Genomic DNA, 19,898 nt, shown 5'->3' on the forward strand with positions numbered 1-19,898 from the left:
CATTAATAAAATGATTAAGATAAAAACAACTTTAAAATTTTTATTCCACTTTCTGGCCGCAAGCTTCACAGCATAAGAAAAGGCGGGTAAATCTAAAAAATAAAAATGTTTATAATCTAGGCATTTTCGTGGATTGCAAGCTAAACTTCCAAAAACATATCGAATATGTATCAAATTCTGCTCTCCTCAAGTGTAGACAGCTTCTTCGATGCTTTCGCTCTACCAATGTCAGTTTGTACTTCAAGTTATACAACGTTTACGTTCAACCGCTGCTGAATTACGGATGTGAAATCTACAACCCTAGCTCCAAACGTATGATAAAACTACTTGAAATGCCGCTGAAATTCCATTCAAGAAAAGTGTATCAACGATGCAATGTCTCATACACGTCATACGATGATCGACTGGCTCAGTCAAATCAAAAATCCGTTCAACACCAGCGAATTCTCCAAATATTAAAGACCTACCACAACATCTTATCTGGCGAATACCACTTTCCGGATGTCTCAGCACTAAAGAAGTCCCGCTCTCCACGGTGTCCATACATGATGCGTGCCTGTGTACCAATCAACAATAGTTTTCTACTAATGAACCTGCCACTCTGGAACCGACTGGCTCAACATCTACTGAAACCACTCAGCCGTCAAGCGTTTTCGACACGTCTTAATTCTATTCCCCTTGAGTTATTTCTTCCCCCAACTTGATCACCCTAACTATGTCTGGTTTATGTGATCATTTTATTATTCAATCCTTCTCACCGGTGATTACCTCTATGTCATGTGCTATCTTTTTTTGTTTGAATAAATATATAATATATATATTATTTGTATTTGAAATGGTAAATCGACTGAAAGGTAAATACAACATGCATTTTTGGGTTGATATTTTAAGCCGGAATGTGTACGAAAAAATACGGCAGTTCTTTGAAATGGTTGTAACTCGTTGTAGCTCTGACGAATACCAGTAAATTATGTTCTAAAAGTTTATATCATTCTTCCATTTTTTTTGAAAATTTTCTGATCTACAACTTTACTGAAAATTTGAAAAAATCAATATTTAAAACAAAAAAACAATATTCTATTTAGAATTTTTATTTGGCATGATAAGGTACCATTCTACAGTAACTGTAACATATTAAGCCCGCACGTTGGTGGGGAGTGGGAAGGAAGGGGAAGGGGGACGTGGAGAAGTGTGTGTCGATGGTTCATCAATTACACCGATGGCGCAACAATTTGGAACAAAAATAGATGGAACTGTGGTAATTAATAATCTCAATCAATTAAACAATACAAGTTATTTGTTCTTAATACATATTACTACTGACAAGGTGTATATATAGAAGGGTGGGAAATGATTTTGAATCCAAGTAGTTCAAAAATCAATATTTTAAACAATTAGAAATAATAATCTCAAGATTCACATGAACAAATATTTGATATTCATCACATTGGGTTGGGCGGGGGCGGGGCGGGTGTTTTTTGTTTTGTGTAATTTTTTCGACCGTTTTTCTTTTACCGATTGCAAATAATGGGAGGAGGAGGGGCGAAGTTTTTGCACCTTTTGGATGTTGTGATAGGCGCTTTGAAATGATTAGGACATGGTAACAAAGACAACGATCTCAGAGAGAAAAAGTGTGGCGGGAAGTGGTGATGAGGGCGAGGTGTCTATACCGGATTATTTGTACCCTATGCGGAGGTGAACCAAACAATAATGGCAAGCTGGGGAAGGCGAAATGCTCTTTCAAATGAGGGGGCTTATAGACATAAGGGTAAGCTTCCCTATCTACCCTATTTAAGAGAAAAAAAAACGTTTTGAGCTACTACGATGGCGGAAAATCTCTATATGGCAATTAGCACACACACGAGGAGGCACACGCATTTTTGAAGATGAATCAAATGAAAAGATTAAGTCGTGAAGGGGGTTTCTAATTCAAATTTTTAAGAAATCTGGCTAAGCGAGATGATGAAATAGAGAAGAGAAATAGCAAGAAAGAAACCGAAGAAGAAAAAGAAGAAGAGAGTAATAAAATGAACTGATCTCCTATACCCGGGCACTTTGAAATCGTACCAGTAGTAGTAGTAGAAACAAAAGTGGGTATATGTGTTGGGAGGTGGGGATGTGGGATAATGAAGGAGGATGAAAAAGGCAAATATTGATATATGTATATGGGGGAGCAAAACTACCAGTACGGACCATCGGTGCTAAGCGCCTTCCAAGAGGCGAATTTTCCCCAATCGTTGTAGTCGAGCTTGTAGGCGTCATCTCGGTCGAGATATTTTGAACTGGAAAATCAATGTTCATATATTTTTATTTTCGAAATAGAAATCAACTTTTTTGCACTTTGGGTGTCTTTCAGCTTATCAAAAAAAATTCAGTTTACAAAATCTTCATACTTATTTTTGTTACGTTTTAATTTTAAGTAAAACGTTAAAAATTGATCAAGATAGAAGCAGTCTTCTGATATCAGGAGCTAAAATTGAGAAGTAAACAGACAACACTTTTTGCTCACTTTGTAATTTGAGTAGCACCAGTTAATTCGGTTGGAATACAACTACAGAATATGCGGTCTGAAAGGCTTTTAATAGGCTTTTGATTGATGATCTTTTGTACCAAAGGTAAGCTACTTATGCAATGAAAGTTGCTAACAGGGCCTCACAAACAATTTTAAACTCAATGCAAATTTAGAAAATCAATAATTTTTCAATTATACAATTCTCACCTGCCGAACAACGACGCGCGACGTTGTTGTGGAACGGCAGGATGCTGTTGCTGCTCGCAGTGCAACACGTAGTTTGTACCCGAGTTAGAGTCCCAGTATTCGGTGCCGTTCGCTTTGAAACAAATGCAAAACTCAATTTGGTGGATCTGTAACTGCAAGTTTCGAAACTAAAATACTTAAGAAAATGAGCACACCTTCTCCACAGAAGAGGGCAGGTCAAGGTCGAATTTGAAAGTGTCCTGAATTTTGCTGGTGGATGGTTGGTATATCGCCGCTTTATCCATATACGAAATCCAGCCATTCATTGTGTATCGCACAAAAACGCTCTTCTCAAATGCAATATTGCCCACTTTGATTGTTCCCATCACTTTGTATGCTTCATTGTTTAAGATCACATTTTCCAGCGACACTTTGTTCTGTAAGGAAAAATTCAAGTTTGAATATAAGTAAAAATAATATATAAGTGGTTTATTAAAAAGTTTTGAGTCAAAAGGTTTATACAAATCAAAGAAAATTAACATTTCAGATATAACAAATGTTTTGGCACCAGTGTATTCAGCATTAAGATCAATGATTGTCTAAAATAGTAAGATCATTCTCGAAATACGGTGATCAAATTCACAAAATTCAAAAAACTTACTTGTTTGCCAAAGAATTCACTAACTTTTGATATACGAGTTTTCGACAATTTTTGCTACCTCCCGTTGAGCTTTGATCACACTAATATTTTTCTGAACATGACAGCAAGCTGTCTCTCTTCAACTATATTTTTTAATGTAGAAAATCAGAATGTTTTTGAATTTTATCTATGGTGCCCCTACATTTTTTAAATCGATTTTAGTGCTACTTTGAAAAACAATTCCTATTTACTATCATAACGCGAATTCCAAAAAATTAAAAATAAAACTAACAGTTTCCATGTTTTCCCGAAAACGAACATAATCCGCTGCAGGCTGTTTAAACATCAGATTCCAGACAGGAGCCGGCTCGCGAGTAGTCATCTCCTCTTCTTCGAACGATTCTCCCCGATAGCGACGGAGCACAGAAGGACTCAGCTTCGGTGGGCAATTGCTGGGCTCCGTCGCCACGCGGACCATGTAGAGCTCATGTCCGCAGTCGTCGGCAAATCGTACCGATTTGCGCAACTTCTCTTCCTCTTTCAATTCGAGAGGCCCCGCACAGAAGAGCTCCAAATCGTCGACCTCGCATTCGCTGCTCGATGAACTGTGCGATTGGTAGTCGCTTCCTTCATCTGGAACTATGAAACATTATCAAAAAAAAAGTAATAAAACGGATCTTTTAAATCTTTTAAATTCCTCATGGAAGCTTACTCGTAGGCTGACGCATAATCAATGAGCCTATTTTAAGAAACTAGAAATATGTATGTCTGTGAATCTAAAGAAGGCCAACAATATCCGGACTCCACCTTTTTCATACCCCACTGTCTAGAAAAAGATGATAAACTAGGAAGCAAGTTTCTTCAGTTCCGTACAGTGTCAGGTATACGGTAGGCAAATGCAATAAGTACATTTGCAAGTTGATTTTGTTATCAAAATCAATTTGTCTTTTTGTTGCAAACAGAGCGTTCACAAACCATAAAATTGACTATGTGTCTGTAAACAAGTCGATAAATACTATTCTTTTGTAGAGTTACGTGCAAGGGTAACGATTTGGGCTGAAAGTCTACAAGCTCAAAAGCTTATATGTCTAGATGTCTAGAGACCTAGAATCGTAGAAGGCCCGAAGATTCAAAGTCTCGGCAGTTTGGCTTCAAGTATGCGGCTAAGCCTAAGCTCTAGTTAGCGGGAGCCTAGTGGGAGCCTTTAGCATAAGCCTAACTCTAAACCTAAGCCTAAGCTAAAGCCTCAACTAAAGCCAAAACCTGAGCCTACGTCTAAGCCTAGTACCCAAAGCTTAAAGATCAGGATCAAAATTGAGTTATCGTACACACTATATACAATGCAAAAGCAATGTAACAAATTTTGATCTGTGCGTTCTTCGTCTGCCTGACAAAATCTATTTGGGTGTACTGTAGACTACATCATAGTCCACTCCGGCAAACTTCTTACAATAGCTGTTGCAGGACAAATATAAAATCTATTTATAGCGAATTAAGAGTGATTTGGAACGACATGAAATTAACAAAAAGTTCCAATTACACAATCAAATTATACCTTTCTCCTTAATTGTCGATTCGGACAGACGTTTGCGAACCGTTTCCAAGTTCATCTGTGTCAATCGCATCTTGTTTAAGGCTTCCGACTCGCTCTTGGAGCGGACCTGAAAAAAAGAAAATTGATAGATTTTCTTGTCTTTTTTGTTTTTTTTTGCTGCATGGAAATGTAAAATCAAAGGGTGAAAGAGAGTCATTGTTTATGGCAAGTTAAATGAAGACTAGTGCATGGCTATCTCTGACGATAAAAGCTACCGTAAACCAGTCTCCAATCACGATAAACATTCTCGCATTGGGCACGTTGAAAGTTCAATTTCAAAAGCAAAATGTGATGTCGATAGTGATCTTTTGAACTTTGACTAGTGAAAATGCTGGGAGTTGTTGATTATTGCAGGGAGGATGGGGAATGAAAGTATAGAAAAAAGTAACAAGAAGGCGATTTTTTCACAATTTTTGAACTTTGTTGAATAAAATCATTTTAAAACTTTTTATTGTTAAAAATAAACATTTTTCGCTCTGCTTAATCAAAACGTTTTCAATTAAATGAAAATTCACAAACATCTGTTTCTGGACCACATTTTACAAAATTGGAAAATAACTGAAGTGGGCAGTTAAAAAAAAAGTGAGAAAAAACAACATCTATGAAGTTCAATCTTGTCCAATTCGTTATCAAATTAAAACTTCGTTCCAGAATCAAAGTAAATTTCAAATTGAAAATGACAACTGCGTATTTAAAGCTCTAAGACTTGAAAGAAGTATATCTTTAAAGAACTTCCGTTTTACACAGAGGCCAAAAGTTCAAGATTAGACGAATCCGTATCGAAAACAATAATTTTGATCATTTGAACTTTGATTTTCAAAAATGGCGAAAAGACTAAACTTTTCTTCATCTTATTTCTTACATTTTCGCAGTGTGTGTTGTGCCTTGTTTTTTTTCTCTTCACCCGAAGCCCTCAGGCTTCATCTTTACTCTGCGTCTCTGATCATCTATGTTTTTGATGCGCTCTCCCCGCACCCATCACATCGTCACGGCTCCCCACTTACATTTCTCGCCCATCTAACTCTGGCCCGTATTCGGTTTTTGCACGTCGCCAGCTTAAAAAGTGCATTTTAGTTCGGCACGGCGATATTCAAGGAACCAGGGGGACTCGGACAACATTTTCTGGCTTTTTTTAATGGAAAAACCAATTCTGGCAGAGAGAAAAGTGTTTTCAATTAACATGCTTGCTTTTTTCAGAAAATCAATGTTCATAAGCTTGAATTTGTTTACTTTTCGAGAGAAAACCACTCAATTCTAGAAGTTCTTTTAGCAATTAAACACACCTTCAAACTGGATGCCTGTATTATTGAGGAGTCGCCGACAAAGGGGAAGCTTGCGGCTCGGCGGCAGCCCGGCGATGTGGAGAGGACGCAGCATTCTCGTTCGCGCCCCATTTCCATCGGCGCCCTGGAAATAATTTCAGGTGATTCAGTGTCACTTCAACTATTACTAGGAGCAGCAATGCTTTGAAATAGAAAAGTATAAAGCAGAAAACCTTCTGGAAGAGCAAAAAAATAATGTTGACAGAAAATAAGAAGAACTAGGTAAAGCATTAAAGATCGCTCACACAATAACAAACAATAGTCGGAGAGGGGGGCCCACTGCAAACGAACCTAGTCAATCGAAACTTGATCTCCTGAATCACACCGTCTAAATCTTCAAAACTGTCGATGAGCATGGAAAGTGAGAAGCCCATTTTCTACATACGGCGACCGCAGTGTGAGGAGATGGGGGACCCTCGTAAAAAAGTTTTGTCTACTCGGGAGAAAAGGAGGGGGGGGGGGGGGCCTAGAAGGACTTATCAAGAGGAGCAGCAACGTGCAGTTAAAATAGGAAAAAAGGGAAAAAGATGGACAGACTCTGAATCAATCTGTTGGCGCGACGACACATGGGGAGCAGGGCGGCTGCGGGGGCCTTTGGGCTCTTGGCTCCGTCGTTGCTTCTTCTTTCTGCTCATGCTCACGTACACACATTCACTCCGACTCTCTATATCTCTCTCACTTGGTAGAGGAGTAGGAGCACGCAGCGAGCAAAAGGGAAAAGTCTTTATCTTATTTCTTTCTTCTCGATTTCTTTTCTTGTTTTTTATTCTTCTCATCGGTACTTTTCTGACAAGTCTGGAAAATATTGGGTAGTGGGAGCAACTGTTCCAAGAGAAGTGAAATGTGTACTTGGTTTTGAGACTTTTTTAAAGGTATCACGTTCTTTCTCGACTACACGTCACTTTCCGTCATGAGCAAAAAAGTCAATTAACGTCATGAGCGTTCCAACAGAACGCGTTTGCATAAATTGCCTAACCTACCTCACATCTAAAATGCCTTCAGAGTTCCAAAGCTTAACTATTGAATAAAAAGTTACCGATTTAGAGTGAAACTAAAAATTGCTACCAAAAAAATAACCTATTTATCAGAGATACAAGGCTAGGCCTCAAGATACGCCCTCTCAATCAAAAAGATGGAGATTTATAACGAACCCGGACCACGTGGAAAATTTTTCTCATCATATTCACTTTCAAAAAAACGACTTTCAGAAACAAAACATTTTCCACAGAAAAATAATCAAAAAATGGGAATTTTCAGCAAGTGCAGACTATTTGGAATATGGTTCTTCTTCACTATATTTTTAGTTTGATGCTTTGCAAACACAATGTCTATGTATGCCCTCAGTGCAAAATCTCGTTAAAATAGGAAAACAATGAATTGGGCCAAATTCCAAAAGTCAACGATCTGCCAAGTGCACTGACCAACAATCGTTACCCGAAAAAAATTGTGAGAAAAGTCACATACGCAGAAAACTTATCAAAAAAAATATAATCAGCATGAAACTTTCTTCGAATAACAGTTATTACTAGAGGACTGGGATTGACAGAAAACATCAAGTTCAAGTTGGAAATTGAAAAGTTGAACAGATTTCGTATAGGGTGAAAGACAACAAAAAATTTAGGTACTTTTCCTTTTCTACCCCGCAATTTTTAGAGTATTGGAAGCATTGAATTATTCAAATTTAATTCACGTGAATGTTTATTTAAATATTTTTTTATTTATTTTTAGACTTAGAAAGCAACATTACTAAGCCTAAACTACAGAAAAAGGTCACGTTTTTATTAAAGAAAATGTTGCAGAAGAAATTCGGGGTAGAAAAAGAATAGTACCAAAATTTAGTTTGTATTTCGCAACAACTCACAATTTATAGGTGGACTACACCCTGTGAGAAAATTGCTTTAAAACACGCCTATGGGATCACAATGACCGAATATCTTGATAAAAAAATTTTAAAAAAATTTCTAGATTTTATATGATTTTTTGAAAATTGAAAAAATCTCAGTTTTCCCCTAATTATATTTGAATTTCTGCCAATTGAATTCGTTCGTTGGAGCGCGCTTGCATTAGTTTCATTAATTATTTTTATTTATTTTCATTATTTCACTGATTTTCTCCTTTTTTTGGGGGTTTTTCATCGGAAAATGAAAAAAATAAACAAGAAAAATGGAAAATGTTTATTAAAAAGTAACTGAAAATGCCTAAAACTCTGAATAATGCCAATTTCAGTATCGTCGTCGTCGGATCGCATATTTCTAGAGTTTTAGGCATTTTCAGTTACTTTTTAATAAACATTTTCCATTTTTCTTGTTTATGTCTTTTATTTTTCAATGAAAAACCCCCAAAAAATGGAGAAAATCAGTGAAATAATGAAAATAAATAAAAATAATTAACGAAAATAATGCAAGCGCGCTCCAACGAACGAATTCAATTGGCGGAATTTCAAATATAATTAGGGGAAAACTGAGATTTTTTCAATTTTCAAAAAATCATATAAAATCTAGAAAATTTTTTAAAAATTTTTTTATCAAGATATTCGGTCATTGTGACCCCTTTGGCGTGTTTTAAAGCAATTTTCCCACAGGGTGTAGTCCACCTTTAAGTGAAATAAAAATATGTGATTATTTTAAAAGTATGGGACATTTCAAAATATAGAAATTTAAGTTTGAACGTCGACGTTGGTGTTTATTTCTCAATTGTCAATAGTTTGAATATTAATATTATGAACTCACATTTCCTGTAATTAGCTAGACTAGAATGGCTGCCAAAGAGACTTGGTTCTATGTGAACCTTAGTCAGTTAGTTAGCTCAGTAGTTTAAAAAACAAGTACCTAAATCCAAATCATAAAAAATTGAACACCAGAACGCAGATTAAATCTCTACTAATTGGATGAACTTTAAGTATTAGACCACCATACTTTGCAAGAATTTTTCGGTTTCTCCCAAGTGAAAGATTATAAGATGACCGCCAAAAAACCAGAGGCGAAAGGAATTTGAATGTGTTTACCGTATCGGGTTTGTGTGTTTACAATTTTTCATTTTATACCCTTACACCCCAGAAAACGGCCAGGTAACCAAAAAGCGCAACAATGGCTGATAAAAATTATCAATCATACGGTTTCGGTTTTCCTCCTGTCGCCGCCGTCGCCGCCAATCCAATCAGACAGAGGACTGTGATAATCTGAGAAAACACTGTGTGTCGACCCACCCCAACGGGGGCTACGTGACAAAACGAAAAAGGGTGAAAGGGGGCATAGACGACGGCCGGACGGAGGGCGAACGAAGAATCGAAGAATCGTCTAGTCTGTCACGTGGTCACACGCGGTTCAGTGTATTTTTGATTTGCGAAGCGCAAGTCAGAGAATACGGAGAAAACTGATAAACATAAATTTGTGGCGCCCCCCCTTCCTGTGCCGCAGATGTCGGTAATTGCTAAATCCTCAAAATTTTATATCTCCAAAATTTAAAAAGGCGAAAATTTTACGATCAAGATTTTTTGTTTTGAAGTTTTTCTTAAGTTTCAGTTAGGTTTTTTTTGAAACTTGCCAACTTTCTAATTCGGAAACATTTTTTCACTTCTAGTGACTGTTCTTATTTTAAAATGCTAGACATCCCAAAACTAAAAATATTGGGATTTTATAACTTCATGTTTGATTTTTTCAAATTTTGATTTATTTAGTCAAAAACCGACCATAAAATATAAAAATCGAAAAAGTTAACATAAAGTTAATTTGCTTAACCAATGATTGTAAAATTAAAAACGCGATAAACACTAAAATTGAAAATTTTCGACATTTTCAAGAATGGGTGAATCAATGGAAGTTTTATATAAAGTGATATTGATAACCTTTAAAAAATCTAAAAATTGTACAAAAAATCTAGAGAGAAAAAAGAAAAAAGATCGGATGACGAACACATGAACGCGCGGTGCAAGATGGCCAAAAAGTAGCTGTCGATGTGTCTGCGTCCCTGCACCCGCTCACCATCCATCACTTGTTGTAATGTACACTGCGCATATTATGATCAGTAGGTCTCTCGCATAGCACAACAAAATGACGCAAACAGTGAATTGGTTTTGGGGGTTTTTTTTAATGTTGTTGGGGAGTTATGAAGTAAAAGAGCTCACGGGACCTAACTCATGTTTTTGTTTTTATCTCTAAAAATATAAAAAGGTTGCTTTATGCGAGTGACTGATCTTAAAAAGTTCGACCAGCTGAGTGATGAGCGTAGGAGGTAAGACGGTTATCCTCCACTTGTCAAAAAAAAATTTCGCGGAAAGGGAGTGGGGCAAGTTTTCAAAACTACGAACACTTTACACACGCACATATAAACAAAAATTGTGCTCAGGGAGCAAAGAATGGCCGCTTTTTTAGACTGAAAGCTGTCAAGTTGGTTGGATATAAAAATGAATAAAGTTTGTGAGAGGAGGCAGAGAACAAAAAAACGAGACATTAGTTTGAAAAGTGTAGTTTTTGTAGGAAAATATTATTGTTGAGAAGAAAGGGAAATCAGTGGTGTTTAAAATAATAAAAGACGTGAACAAAAAACTGATTAAAGGGGTTAGACACTAAGAGAATTAGGATTAAAACAGTTTTTCTGATGATGTCTATGATGCTTCAGACAAGAACTATGTACTTTAGATGCAATTTGAATACTGGGGTCTGTTGATGTGAAGTCAAGCTTTAAGGATGCTACTTTTAATAGGCATGCAGTTTGTAATGTTGTAACCCCGGCTTAGCCGAGGCATTCATTAATCGAATATTTTAGGCGTTTAAGCTTCTAGGCTTCAAGGTGTCTAAGCGTCTTGGCTGGTAGGTTTCTAGTGTTATGAAGTGATAGGTTTCTTTAATTGTGGATTTCTAGGTTTTTAATAAGATTTATAGCATCTAAGTTGTTTCGCTTCTCGGCTTCTAAATTTTTTGAATTCTTGGCGTCTAGGCTAAAAAACGTGAACTTAAGCTGGGCCGATTTCAAGCTTAGGTAGGCTTATGCTTAAACTTAGAATTGGGCTTAGGCTTAGGCTTAGGCTTAAGTTAAGGCTTAGGCTCAGGCCTAGACTTTTATTGCTAGCTTTTTAAGTTTGAAGATATATAGGCTTCCAGATATCAAAGCGTCCAGACTGCTAGTTTTCAAGTATGTTTTTGTGAAGTCAAATTAAAACTATAAAATGAAATGCGAAGATCACTATTCATCAATCCTTCTCGCACGCACACAAAATCCTATTCTCAATCTATTTTCGCAAACTTTTAACAAAAACGCGAATCGGAACATTTATCAAGCATGTATCGGTTCAAATAATGGGGCCATCGAGGCAATGAAGAACAACTTCTTCTCCTCTCCCCATAGTGTCGGTGTGGCAAACTCCTCCCTCGCCCGTCCATTGCGCTATCATCGAAGAACGACAACCCCTGATCCGTCTCCGCGTGTCGAGACCGCCAACACACACGTGCACTATTTTGCAGGCGGCTGGAGGGTATGCCCCCATGGTAAACGTGAACGTGAAGCGGCAACGTGTTGCACGTGAATACTCACACACAATCGGCCCTCTTCACCCAACACCAGCCGCCAACTGTCGTTGATGCAATACGGTATAGCAGAGATACAATATACATACACAATAAGGTAGAGAATGTTGGGGCCAAGGGATTCAGAATTGTTAAATTGCTTCGTACATTTTAAACAAAAGCATAGCGGAGACTATGAAAAAAATTCAATCGAGTTTGTACCTCGAAGTCGAAGTCGAAGTCGAGAAGTACCTTTGTTAGATGTTATTTTCAAATTTTCAACTTTCTGGAAAAATCTCTGGAAGTGTACCTTTTTTTCTGAAGTTATTTGGAAAATTCCAGAACCTCCTAAACATCATACGAATCTTGTTATTTTTCCGGACATTTTTAAACGGAGCTAATTCTTTCCAAATAAATTTTAGAATTTTTCAAATAAACATTAAGTTCTTTACACAGTTCTTAGAAGTTTTTTGAAGATTTTCAAAGGGGTTTTGATGATTCAATAATTAAACTTTCTGCAATTTTTCATAGATTTTTGGATTAATAAAAACTCAATGAAAAGTTTATTGAGCATTACTTTTAAAAAAATTTCTAGAAACTTATGGAATTAAAAAAATTGCGAAAGATATCTCGAACCATCTAACAGTTTCTAATGTCATTCAAAGTTAAAAAAAAAATCTTGATGTTTTTATAAACTTTTAGGAGTTCCTAAAATATCTTAAATGTTCTTAATTAAATTTAAAGCTTGAAACCTTTGGTAGCTTACATATGTTTTCATATAAATCTATTAATTTTTAAAAGTTTCGAGAGATTCTATTTTAATATTTACTGGTTTGAATCCTATTTTTTTAAATTTCAACTCCAAGTAAAATAATCCCTAATGCTACCAGAGGGGTTGGCCTGATTACGGTATCATTACGTATTGAAATGAAACAGAGGAAATCAGAAACCAATTAAGAATCTTTGCAATATCAAAGGCCCCATAGTGTCATGTTGAATAAATCATTCATTGATACCGAGAAAACGTTGCAGATGTTGATATCAGTGAAGCGGCAAGGTATTCCCTCGGCCGTCCATTTTAGTCTATTTTTCTCTAATTTCTGTCAGACCAAATTTCACATTTGCAATTAAAAAAATACATTAATTGACCGTACGAATCTTGCGGTGTCAAGTATTTTATCGAGACTTTCCCAAAGAAAAGAATGTGAGACAATTTTTGAAAAAGGATCAAAAACCGAATGGAATTACGGAAAATCCATGCGAACACTTTTTAAAAATGTTTCGTCGCTGTGTGAAGGTTAAAGTGAAAGGCGAAGGAAAAGATTTTCAGAGAAATAACTAGTGTAAAGTATTCTCTGTTCGTTTTTTACTTGCTCTTTTCCCACATTTTCCACATTTCCTCCATTTTCAACGGCTCGAATTTCTTTTCGAACTAAGTTGCCAGAAGTCTTTTGGATAAGGATAACTTAAAGAACAGTTGACAAGTGATGGATGCATATCAGTACTAGCAATCCGTTTTGATGTGTGACGATCAGGTGCTTGATAAGTCTACCTTACTCACTGTCAAGTAACCAATAAAAATTTGTGACGAATAAAATTGTGAAGAAAAGGGCAAAGTAAAAACAAGATGGTTATTGTTATGGTATACTATGATATTATGCATTTTTTGATGAAAATAGGAATATGAAACAATATTGACAAGTATGTAGAGATTTCTAGATAATCAGATAATATATAGTTTTTCCCGGGGTTGCTTGAGCAGAATTACTATGATCAAAATGAGTTTTATGAGCCAAACGAGGTAACTTCAATTGTAAAATTTAACAAAACTAGGTTGCTATGCAATCAGTCTTTGGGAATTCAAAAACTGGATAAGCGAGAGGTTTGTCAGTTTACCTACCTGAAGAAGTGTTCCAATTAAATGTTTAACACCGGAACATCCGGCAAAAACTAGACTTGTATTATGAAAACACATTAGAGCAAGAATATGGTCATGCAAAAAAAAAAAAACAGACTTTCATTTTAAAAGTTTAGGAAGAGCAAACTTCGAACTGCCAGTAACTTATAATATAGAAAAATCCCTAAGTTTCATTAAAATCATATTTTATTCACTAATTGAAAAGCTAACTCAATGCGACTTACAACACTTCCATGGAAATACTATATTTATTAAACGTCAAGACAATAGAATTGATTGAAACTAACAAACAAGTGTATGTTTTTCTTAAAAAATCTTAAGAGGTGACATCCGTCTGGTTACATGCAAAATTAAAAGTCAGCGGCGTTATGTTCTAGTTGAGCGATAAACACAAATGAGGTGACTTTGCAGGACACCTACTACTGCTGGTGGTCTTAGGTTCAGGTGGAGTACTCGGAACGGTTTAATGGCTTCATGGCTAGTTGGTTAGGAATTTGTCAGGCCAAACAATCGTCACATCTTTTTACTTTTTAGATTCATAGATCACTTCAAAACTTTACTGCAGCGGTCGATAGATCTGTACATTTTTAAAATATAATCTACGAGAATTTTAATACTTTAATTTTAATACCCTTATAGCCATTATTGAAAATGTTTGGTTCGTTTTAGATACTAGTTTAAATACATTTATTGATCTGAACGCCAGATTCAATTTTTAAAAGAGAAATATTGAAAATCGGAACACTCACGTTACTTACAATTTTTGTTCGTTACTGATAGTGAGTGAGCAAAATCAGTTGTCCATATCAAATTTGGTAAATCTCGCGCCAAAGATACGTTAATTTTGAAATAGTAAGAATATTCAAATAAAAATATTCATTAATAAAAAGCGTTGTAGGTGTTGTCAATTTACGAAAAATAATTTGCCAATAAAACTGTTTCAAATTTCTTCCCATCCCCATTTTCCCCACAAATTTCCAGTATGTAGTTACCCAATCGAAAAATTACTTTGATTGCATCACGAATCACACAAAATTTGCAGAAGCAAAGTGCGAGCAACTGTGCGTGTGGAAAGTTCACATGTTTCACGTGAGTCTCATTGCACTCCGGTGCTAGAGTGGTAGTGCCAGGGGGTTTCCCGGGCTTGCATCAGCATGATCGTTTTGCAGTGACACAAGATGTGATTGATACAATTTGAAACCAAAAAAAAAAAGATTCCATCGACAAATCGGAAACCAGCGGTGAGCCTTTTATATGATGGGGTTGCCCTTTTGCACCAAACGAAATGCATTTCACATGATTAAAAATGTAAAATAGAAATTGAGCGTTCTTTGAGGATTCTATTTCTATTTGACAGCCAGGATCACGTGATCTTCAAATTGTTTATCGGGACACCCTGTTTGAGTTTTTGACGGTCTGTGAAAGCCAGACGTATAAAGACAGAAAAGTTTCAAAAGACAAAAAAATGCTCTGCAGATGAGAATCATTTTGCAGACGACTTTTGAAGAGACGAACGATCAGAATGGAAATAGTTTAGGAAAATCCGGAGAGTAAGAACACAAAAAGCGCGCTGTTTGCATCAATGGTTTTTACAACGTGGCAGTTGCATGGTGATACCAAACAAATTAATCACTACGTCTTGTTTATCCCGTAACAACATTTTTGAGCAAAGCGCAATCTAAAGCTCGAGCGCTGGAAAGAAAGCGTTAAAAGTTCCTAGATTTCTGGGGACTTGAATTAATGTTGACTGCGCATTTTTTCAAACTTTGTTTTCTTGACAAAAATACTGAAAAATACTGAAATCTTAAAAATGTTTAGTTTAAATTAGAGGACCCCTAATTTGGTTGATAGAGGGGTTTTTAAATCATTGATAAAGTTCTAATTTTTTTAGAAAATTTAAAAGTTCTTCGGAAACTTCTAAATTTTTAAAACTTTTTAGGATAAGTTGGTTCTGAAAAATGTTTCAAAGTTTCTAAAGTTGTTTGGAAAATTAAAGAATTCTCCAAAAAATCCAATTTTTTTTGGAAATTTCCAGAATTGCCTAAATCCGAAAATGACTAAAAAAGTTGCCAAAATTATTTAGAAAACTTAGAAGCTTTTTGAATATTCCAGGATTTTTTGAAAAAGCTCTTGAAAATTTAAAATAATAAAATATAATAATTTCTAGATGACTTCAACAAAATATTATTAAACTGAAAAATAATGATCTGGTTAATTGTTTGTTTAAAAAACACTATTAGGAGTGACTTTTAGCATAAAAATCAGTTCCAACTAGATTAGCTTTGTTTATAATTTGTGAAATTTTGATAATTAAACTGAAGATTTCAGACAAATTGGTTAACTTTCTTATCAAAAAATAGAAATCAAGGAGCTCGGTGAGCACACCAACTTTTATTATGGTGTACCACCGACAGTTTGCAAAGTAAATATTTACAATTGTTATCAAAAAAGAAGCAACTGAACACATTATTTTAGGAAGCGCCAGACTGGCGGTGTAAACGTTTCCAAACAATTACTAGAGGGTCAACTAAGCTACCAGAGGTTTTGGGACATTCATTTTCGTATAAACTATGTAGAGAAAACATGGGATCATGGGGTAAAAACGTATTTTTGTTTCCGATTGATCAATCGTAGTATTGTGACTCACAATTTTGAGTCTTGCCACAATGCATAAAATGCGGAACATTTGACAATATAGTTTTTAATTTAGGCTGCTTGAAAACGAAATGTTTGTTATCAAGGTCAAGCTTGACAGTTTCAATAATTAACTGATAAAACCTGATTGTATGTTTGTTTCAAAGAGTTTAGGACAATTGTCTCATTAATGATAATACAAAACGTTTTGGGGTTTTATTTTCAATTTGATAGGTATATTGGAAATATTATTAGAAACATGCCCACTAACAAAACCTCAAAAAAAAAGGAAGTTTTTAATAAGAAGCAAATGTGCCCTTAATGACTGAAGAAATTAAATTTCAATCTATTTTAATTTTGACAAGCTTTTAGTACACTTAACATACTGGTTTCAGTGTAAATTTAATAATTTCTGTAACATATTCTGCCAAAAAACCAATAACCTTCCCAATAAAATCTATTTTTCACAAGAACGTCACAAATTTGATGGCATCATTGATGAACAAACTACTGAGAATCACTGATAACACAACCTTTAAATTTGCACTTGCTTCTCTCGAAACTACCGATTTCTTTTCTGTTGTTTTCCATCATCCAACTTTCAAGACAAACAGATACATTAAACACTGCTTATCATTCATCTTCAAACTAGATCATCACCAATCTATAAAGAAATGGTGTGTTCCACTTTGTTTAAGCAAACACGTGCAAATAGTACTACGGTTCTAGAATCAAGCCACCACCCCCCTCTTTATCAATTATCACCAAGCATCAGTCTTTTATAAAAACAAGTAGTTGATCGTGTTGATCAAAAATTCTACTCCTTTTCTTCTTTTATTATTCTATTTGATTTATGAAAAAGGATGGGAAAATAATAAAGGAAGAAGATGACTTCAGTTCAAGTTACTTGGAATAATAATAAGAATAGTAACGAAAACATAACTGGTTCTCCAAAAATATGGCGAGAGACGGAATTGGGATGATTAATGAAGGCACTAAATGGGATAAAGGTAGTTGGAAAACATAAACTATTCGAATTTTCAACGACACTGAATGTTCTTCAATCGCGATGAATTGAGAATATATATATATTTTTGGAAACTGCTGGTGGTGGGTTTGAACTTTGAGTTAAAAAAAAGAATAAATTGCGGTCATTTGGTACTATCTTTACTATTCGAACATTCGACGCGAAATGCTATTAACATTATCAGTATGCAGGTTAAGCACGCTGATAATATGTAAATAATGATAGACAGGAGGAGACGTGGGCTTTTGCACGGGGGAACGCTTTTTATGGGGGAAAATAATGGGAATGGAGAATTGGGAGCATTTGCAATAAAAGCCTATCGGGTGGAAAAATAATAGATTAACTCTTGGAAGTCGATCAAAGTTATTTGCAAATTAAGAGAATCTTTTTCGTATTTTTTAAATCCAGTTTTTTTTTGGATTTGTTATAATATTTGTTGTGTATTGAGCGAGTGACAAGGAGAGAAGAAGTTTATTACAAGAGAGTGTAAGAAGTCATCAATTATAAAGAGAGGTCGCTTACGCGATAAGTTCATGATGACCCAAAGGTCACGTCTGTATAAAGTTCAGGTTTACGTTCCGTCCACAACATCTCCCCTCTTATATGACAAAAAGCCAGACATTATGCCTGGGCTAGGGGCATCACGACCAGAGGCGGTATCTCGACCTCTGCGGCGAGTGGAGGCATGATCAGTGTTTGGGGCTGATCCTCGCACGACTTGTCGTGGGTGGCTCTGTCGAAGAGAATGACACAGGAGGATGCCGGGTTGGAAACGCTCGCCGTCACTCGCAACATCGGATTCCAGCAGGGGGTCCAGATGGGTTTCTTTGATTGGCGAACTTCCAGCAGTATATGATTGACGACTCTTAGCCACACGGCTGATCGCCACTGTTGTGTATTGAGCGAGTGACAAGGAGAGAAGAAGTTTATTACAAGAGAGTGTAAGAAGTCATCAATTATAAAGAGAGGTCGCTTACGCGATAAGTTCATGATGACCCAAAGGTCACGTCTGTATAAAGTTCAGGTTTACGTTCCGTCCACAACAATATTGTAATAGTAAAAGCATAACGGCATTTCCCATGAAAAATGTAAAAATTTACATTTTTTATTGGTACTTATGTATAGAATTTTGCTTGATAGAATTACAAAAAAACATACTTTAATCTTGAAAAAAATTAGCGTGTGTGGTTTTTAAGCTATCAAGTTATGAAGCATAACCTGAAAAATAAATATCAAATTAAAATGCGTTTGACCAATGAATGAAAGTTTAACTTACTTAAAGATGCGTCCCGGTAACACCCAAGTACGATTTTTTGTACGTATACAAAACAACTGAGTACATCAAAAATATTGTGTTTTAGCCTTTAGGTTTCTAATAGATATTAATGCTCATTTTTTAATTTTCCTTGAGTTTTTGGTTTTCACATCAACTGAAATGATGAGAAGACAGAAAACGAACTTAAATTTTTTTAGAAGTAACTTTTGCTTATCCAAAACAAAAAGAAGGTTTGTAGCATTTGCACAACTTAGAAAACCAGTGTTATATATCACGCTTCAAGCATCAGGGGCATTACTAACTTTTGAGGAAAAGTTCACGGGGATCAAATATCGCAAGACTCTATTAATAGAGTTATCACAATAAAAATCTAGACAAAGCTCGTCCAGTGATTTCTGGAAATTATTCCTAAAAATTGAATAAAAAAACACTCATTCGGTAGGAAAATTTGTACTGGAGGCAAATGCAACTTACGTGAAGTTAATTTTCCAGCTCATTGCTCCCGGGGGTACTTATGCGGACTCCATTTGAAACCGGGTTACAGTAGGCTTGAACCAGACTTTCGTCACACAATCAGACAGAGGTTCCGCAGAGGGATAGTGATGTTCTCCAGCTACTCACTGGATCGTCCCATTTCCCTATCACTTCTCTTCTCCCTCTCAGTGTCTCTGACACTGTTGTTTGTCGAAAATGAGTGTGCAACTACCGCTGGAGGAAAGAAGAAAGGGGGGAGGGGGACTTCACGTGTGTCGCCACGTGTGCTTCACGTATCAGACGTATGAGACTATTTTCTGCAAGCCTAACCGGATGGGATGATTTGAAAATAAATATCTTCTCTTTCTTTTCTCACACTTTTCTTGTCGTTCAGTTTTTCTGCTTAGAACCTCCCCCCCCCTTTGAAAAAATCTCCCCAAAGGTACAATAAGTGAACTTCATCAGCAAAAAAATGATCATTGGTGTAATAATTGTTGTTTTACAACTATCACTATCAAAACAAGCATGGTGATATCGGGTTACAAAAGATAAGATAAAATAGAAAACGAACATTTGGAGAGAAAGGGAATTGGTGCTGAATTTGCAGGAAAATTGACTGAAAAGCACATTTTCTGGTGGTCACGAGGGAAAACGGAAAAAAAAGCAATGTTTTCCAAATTCCGGGATGTTGAATTTAGAAACTAACTAAGAATTTAAAACGTAATTTTTTTGATAAGTAAATTAACACAAGATGTATTTTTGAGTTCCACATAAGTTTGTTTTTAACGGAAAATAACTTTTTCAGCAGCCTGCC

The 19,898-nt window shown here is 35.8% G+C and overlaps 1 protein-coding gene across 3 annotated transcripts; it reads right to left on the bottom strand.

Annotated features, from left to right (window-relative positions):
* Nucleotides 1-1,073: 1,073 nt before the first annotated feature.
* On the bottom strand, nt 1,074-19,235 carry H18N23.2 (Protein phosphatase 1 regulatory subunit; the record flags this gene model as incomplete). 3 transcript variants are annotated; one of them, NM_001373634.3, is made up of 7 exons in its annotated part: nt 1,075-2,282; nt 2,720-2,865; nt 2,914-3,135; nt 3,631-3,971; nt 4,894-4,999; nt 6,216-6,339; nt 19,085-19,235. In NM_001373634.3, the coding sequence occupies 7 exons, from the start codon at nt 19,105-19,107 to the stop codon at nt 2,180-2,182; spliced, it is 1,065 nt and encodes a 354-aa protein (NP_001359869.1). The 3 variants fall into 3 exon arrangements, with proteins under 3 accessions (NP_001359868.1, NP_001359869.1, NP_741955.2); NM_171822.6 differs by lacking the exon at nt 19,085-19,235 and adding an exon at nt 6,546-6,610 and having other exon boundaries at nt 2,180-2,282; NM_001373635.2 differs by lacking the exon at nt 19,085-19,235 and having other exon boundaries at nt 1,074-2,282.
* Nucleotides 19,236-19,898: the final 663 nt, after the last annotated feature.

The sequence above is a fragment of the Caenorhabditis elegans genome, chromosome X (genome assembly GCF_000002985.6).
Source record: "Caenorhabditis elegans chromosome X".
Classification (NCBI taxonomy): Eukaryota; Metazoa; Nematoda; class Chromadorea; order Rhabditida; family Rhabditidae; genus Caenorhabditis; species Caenorhabditis elegans.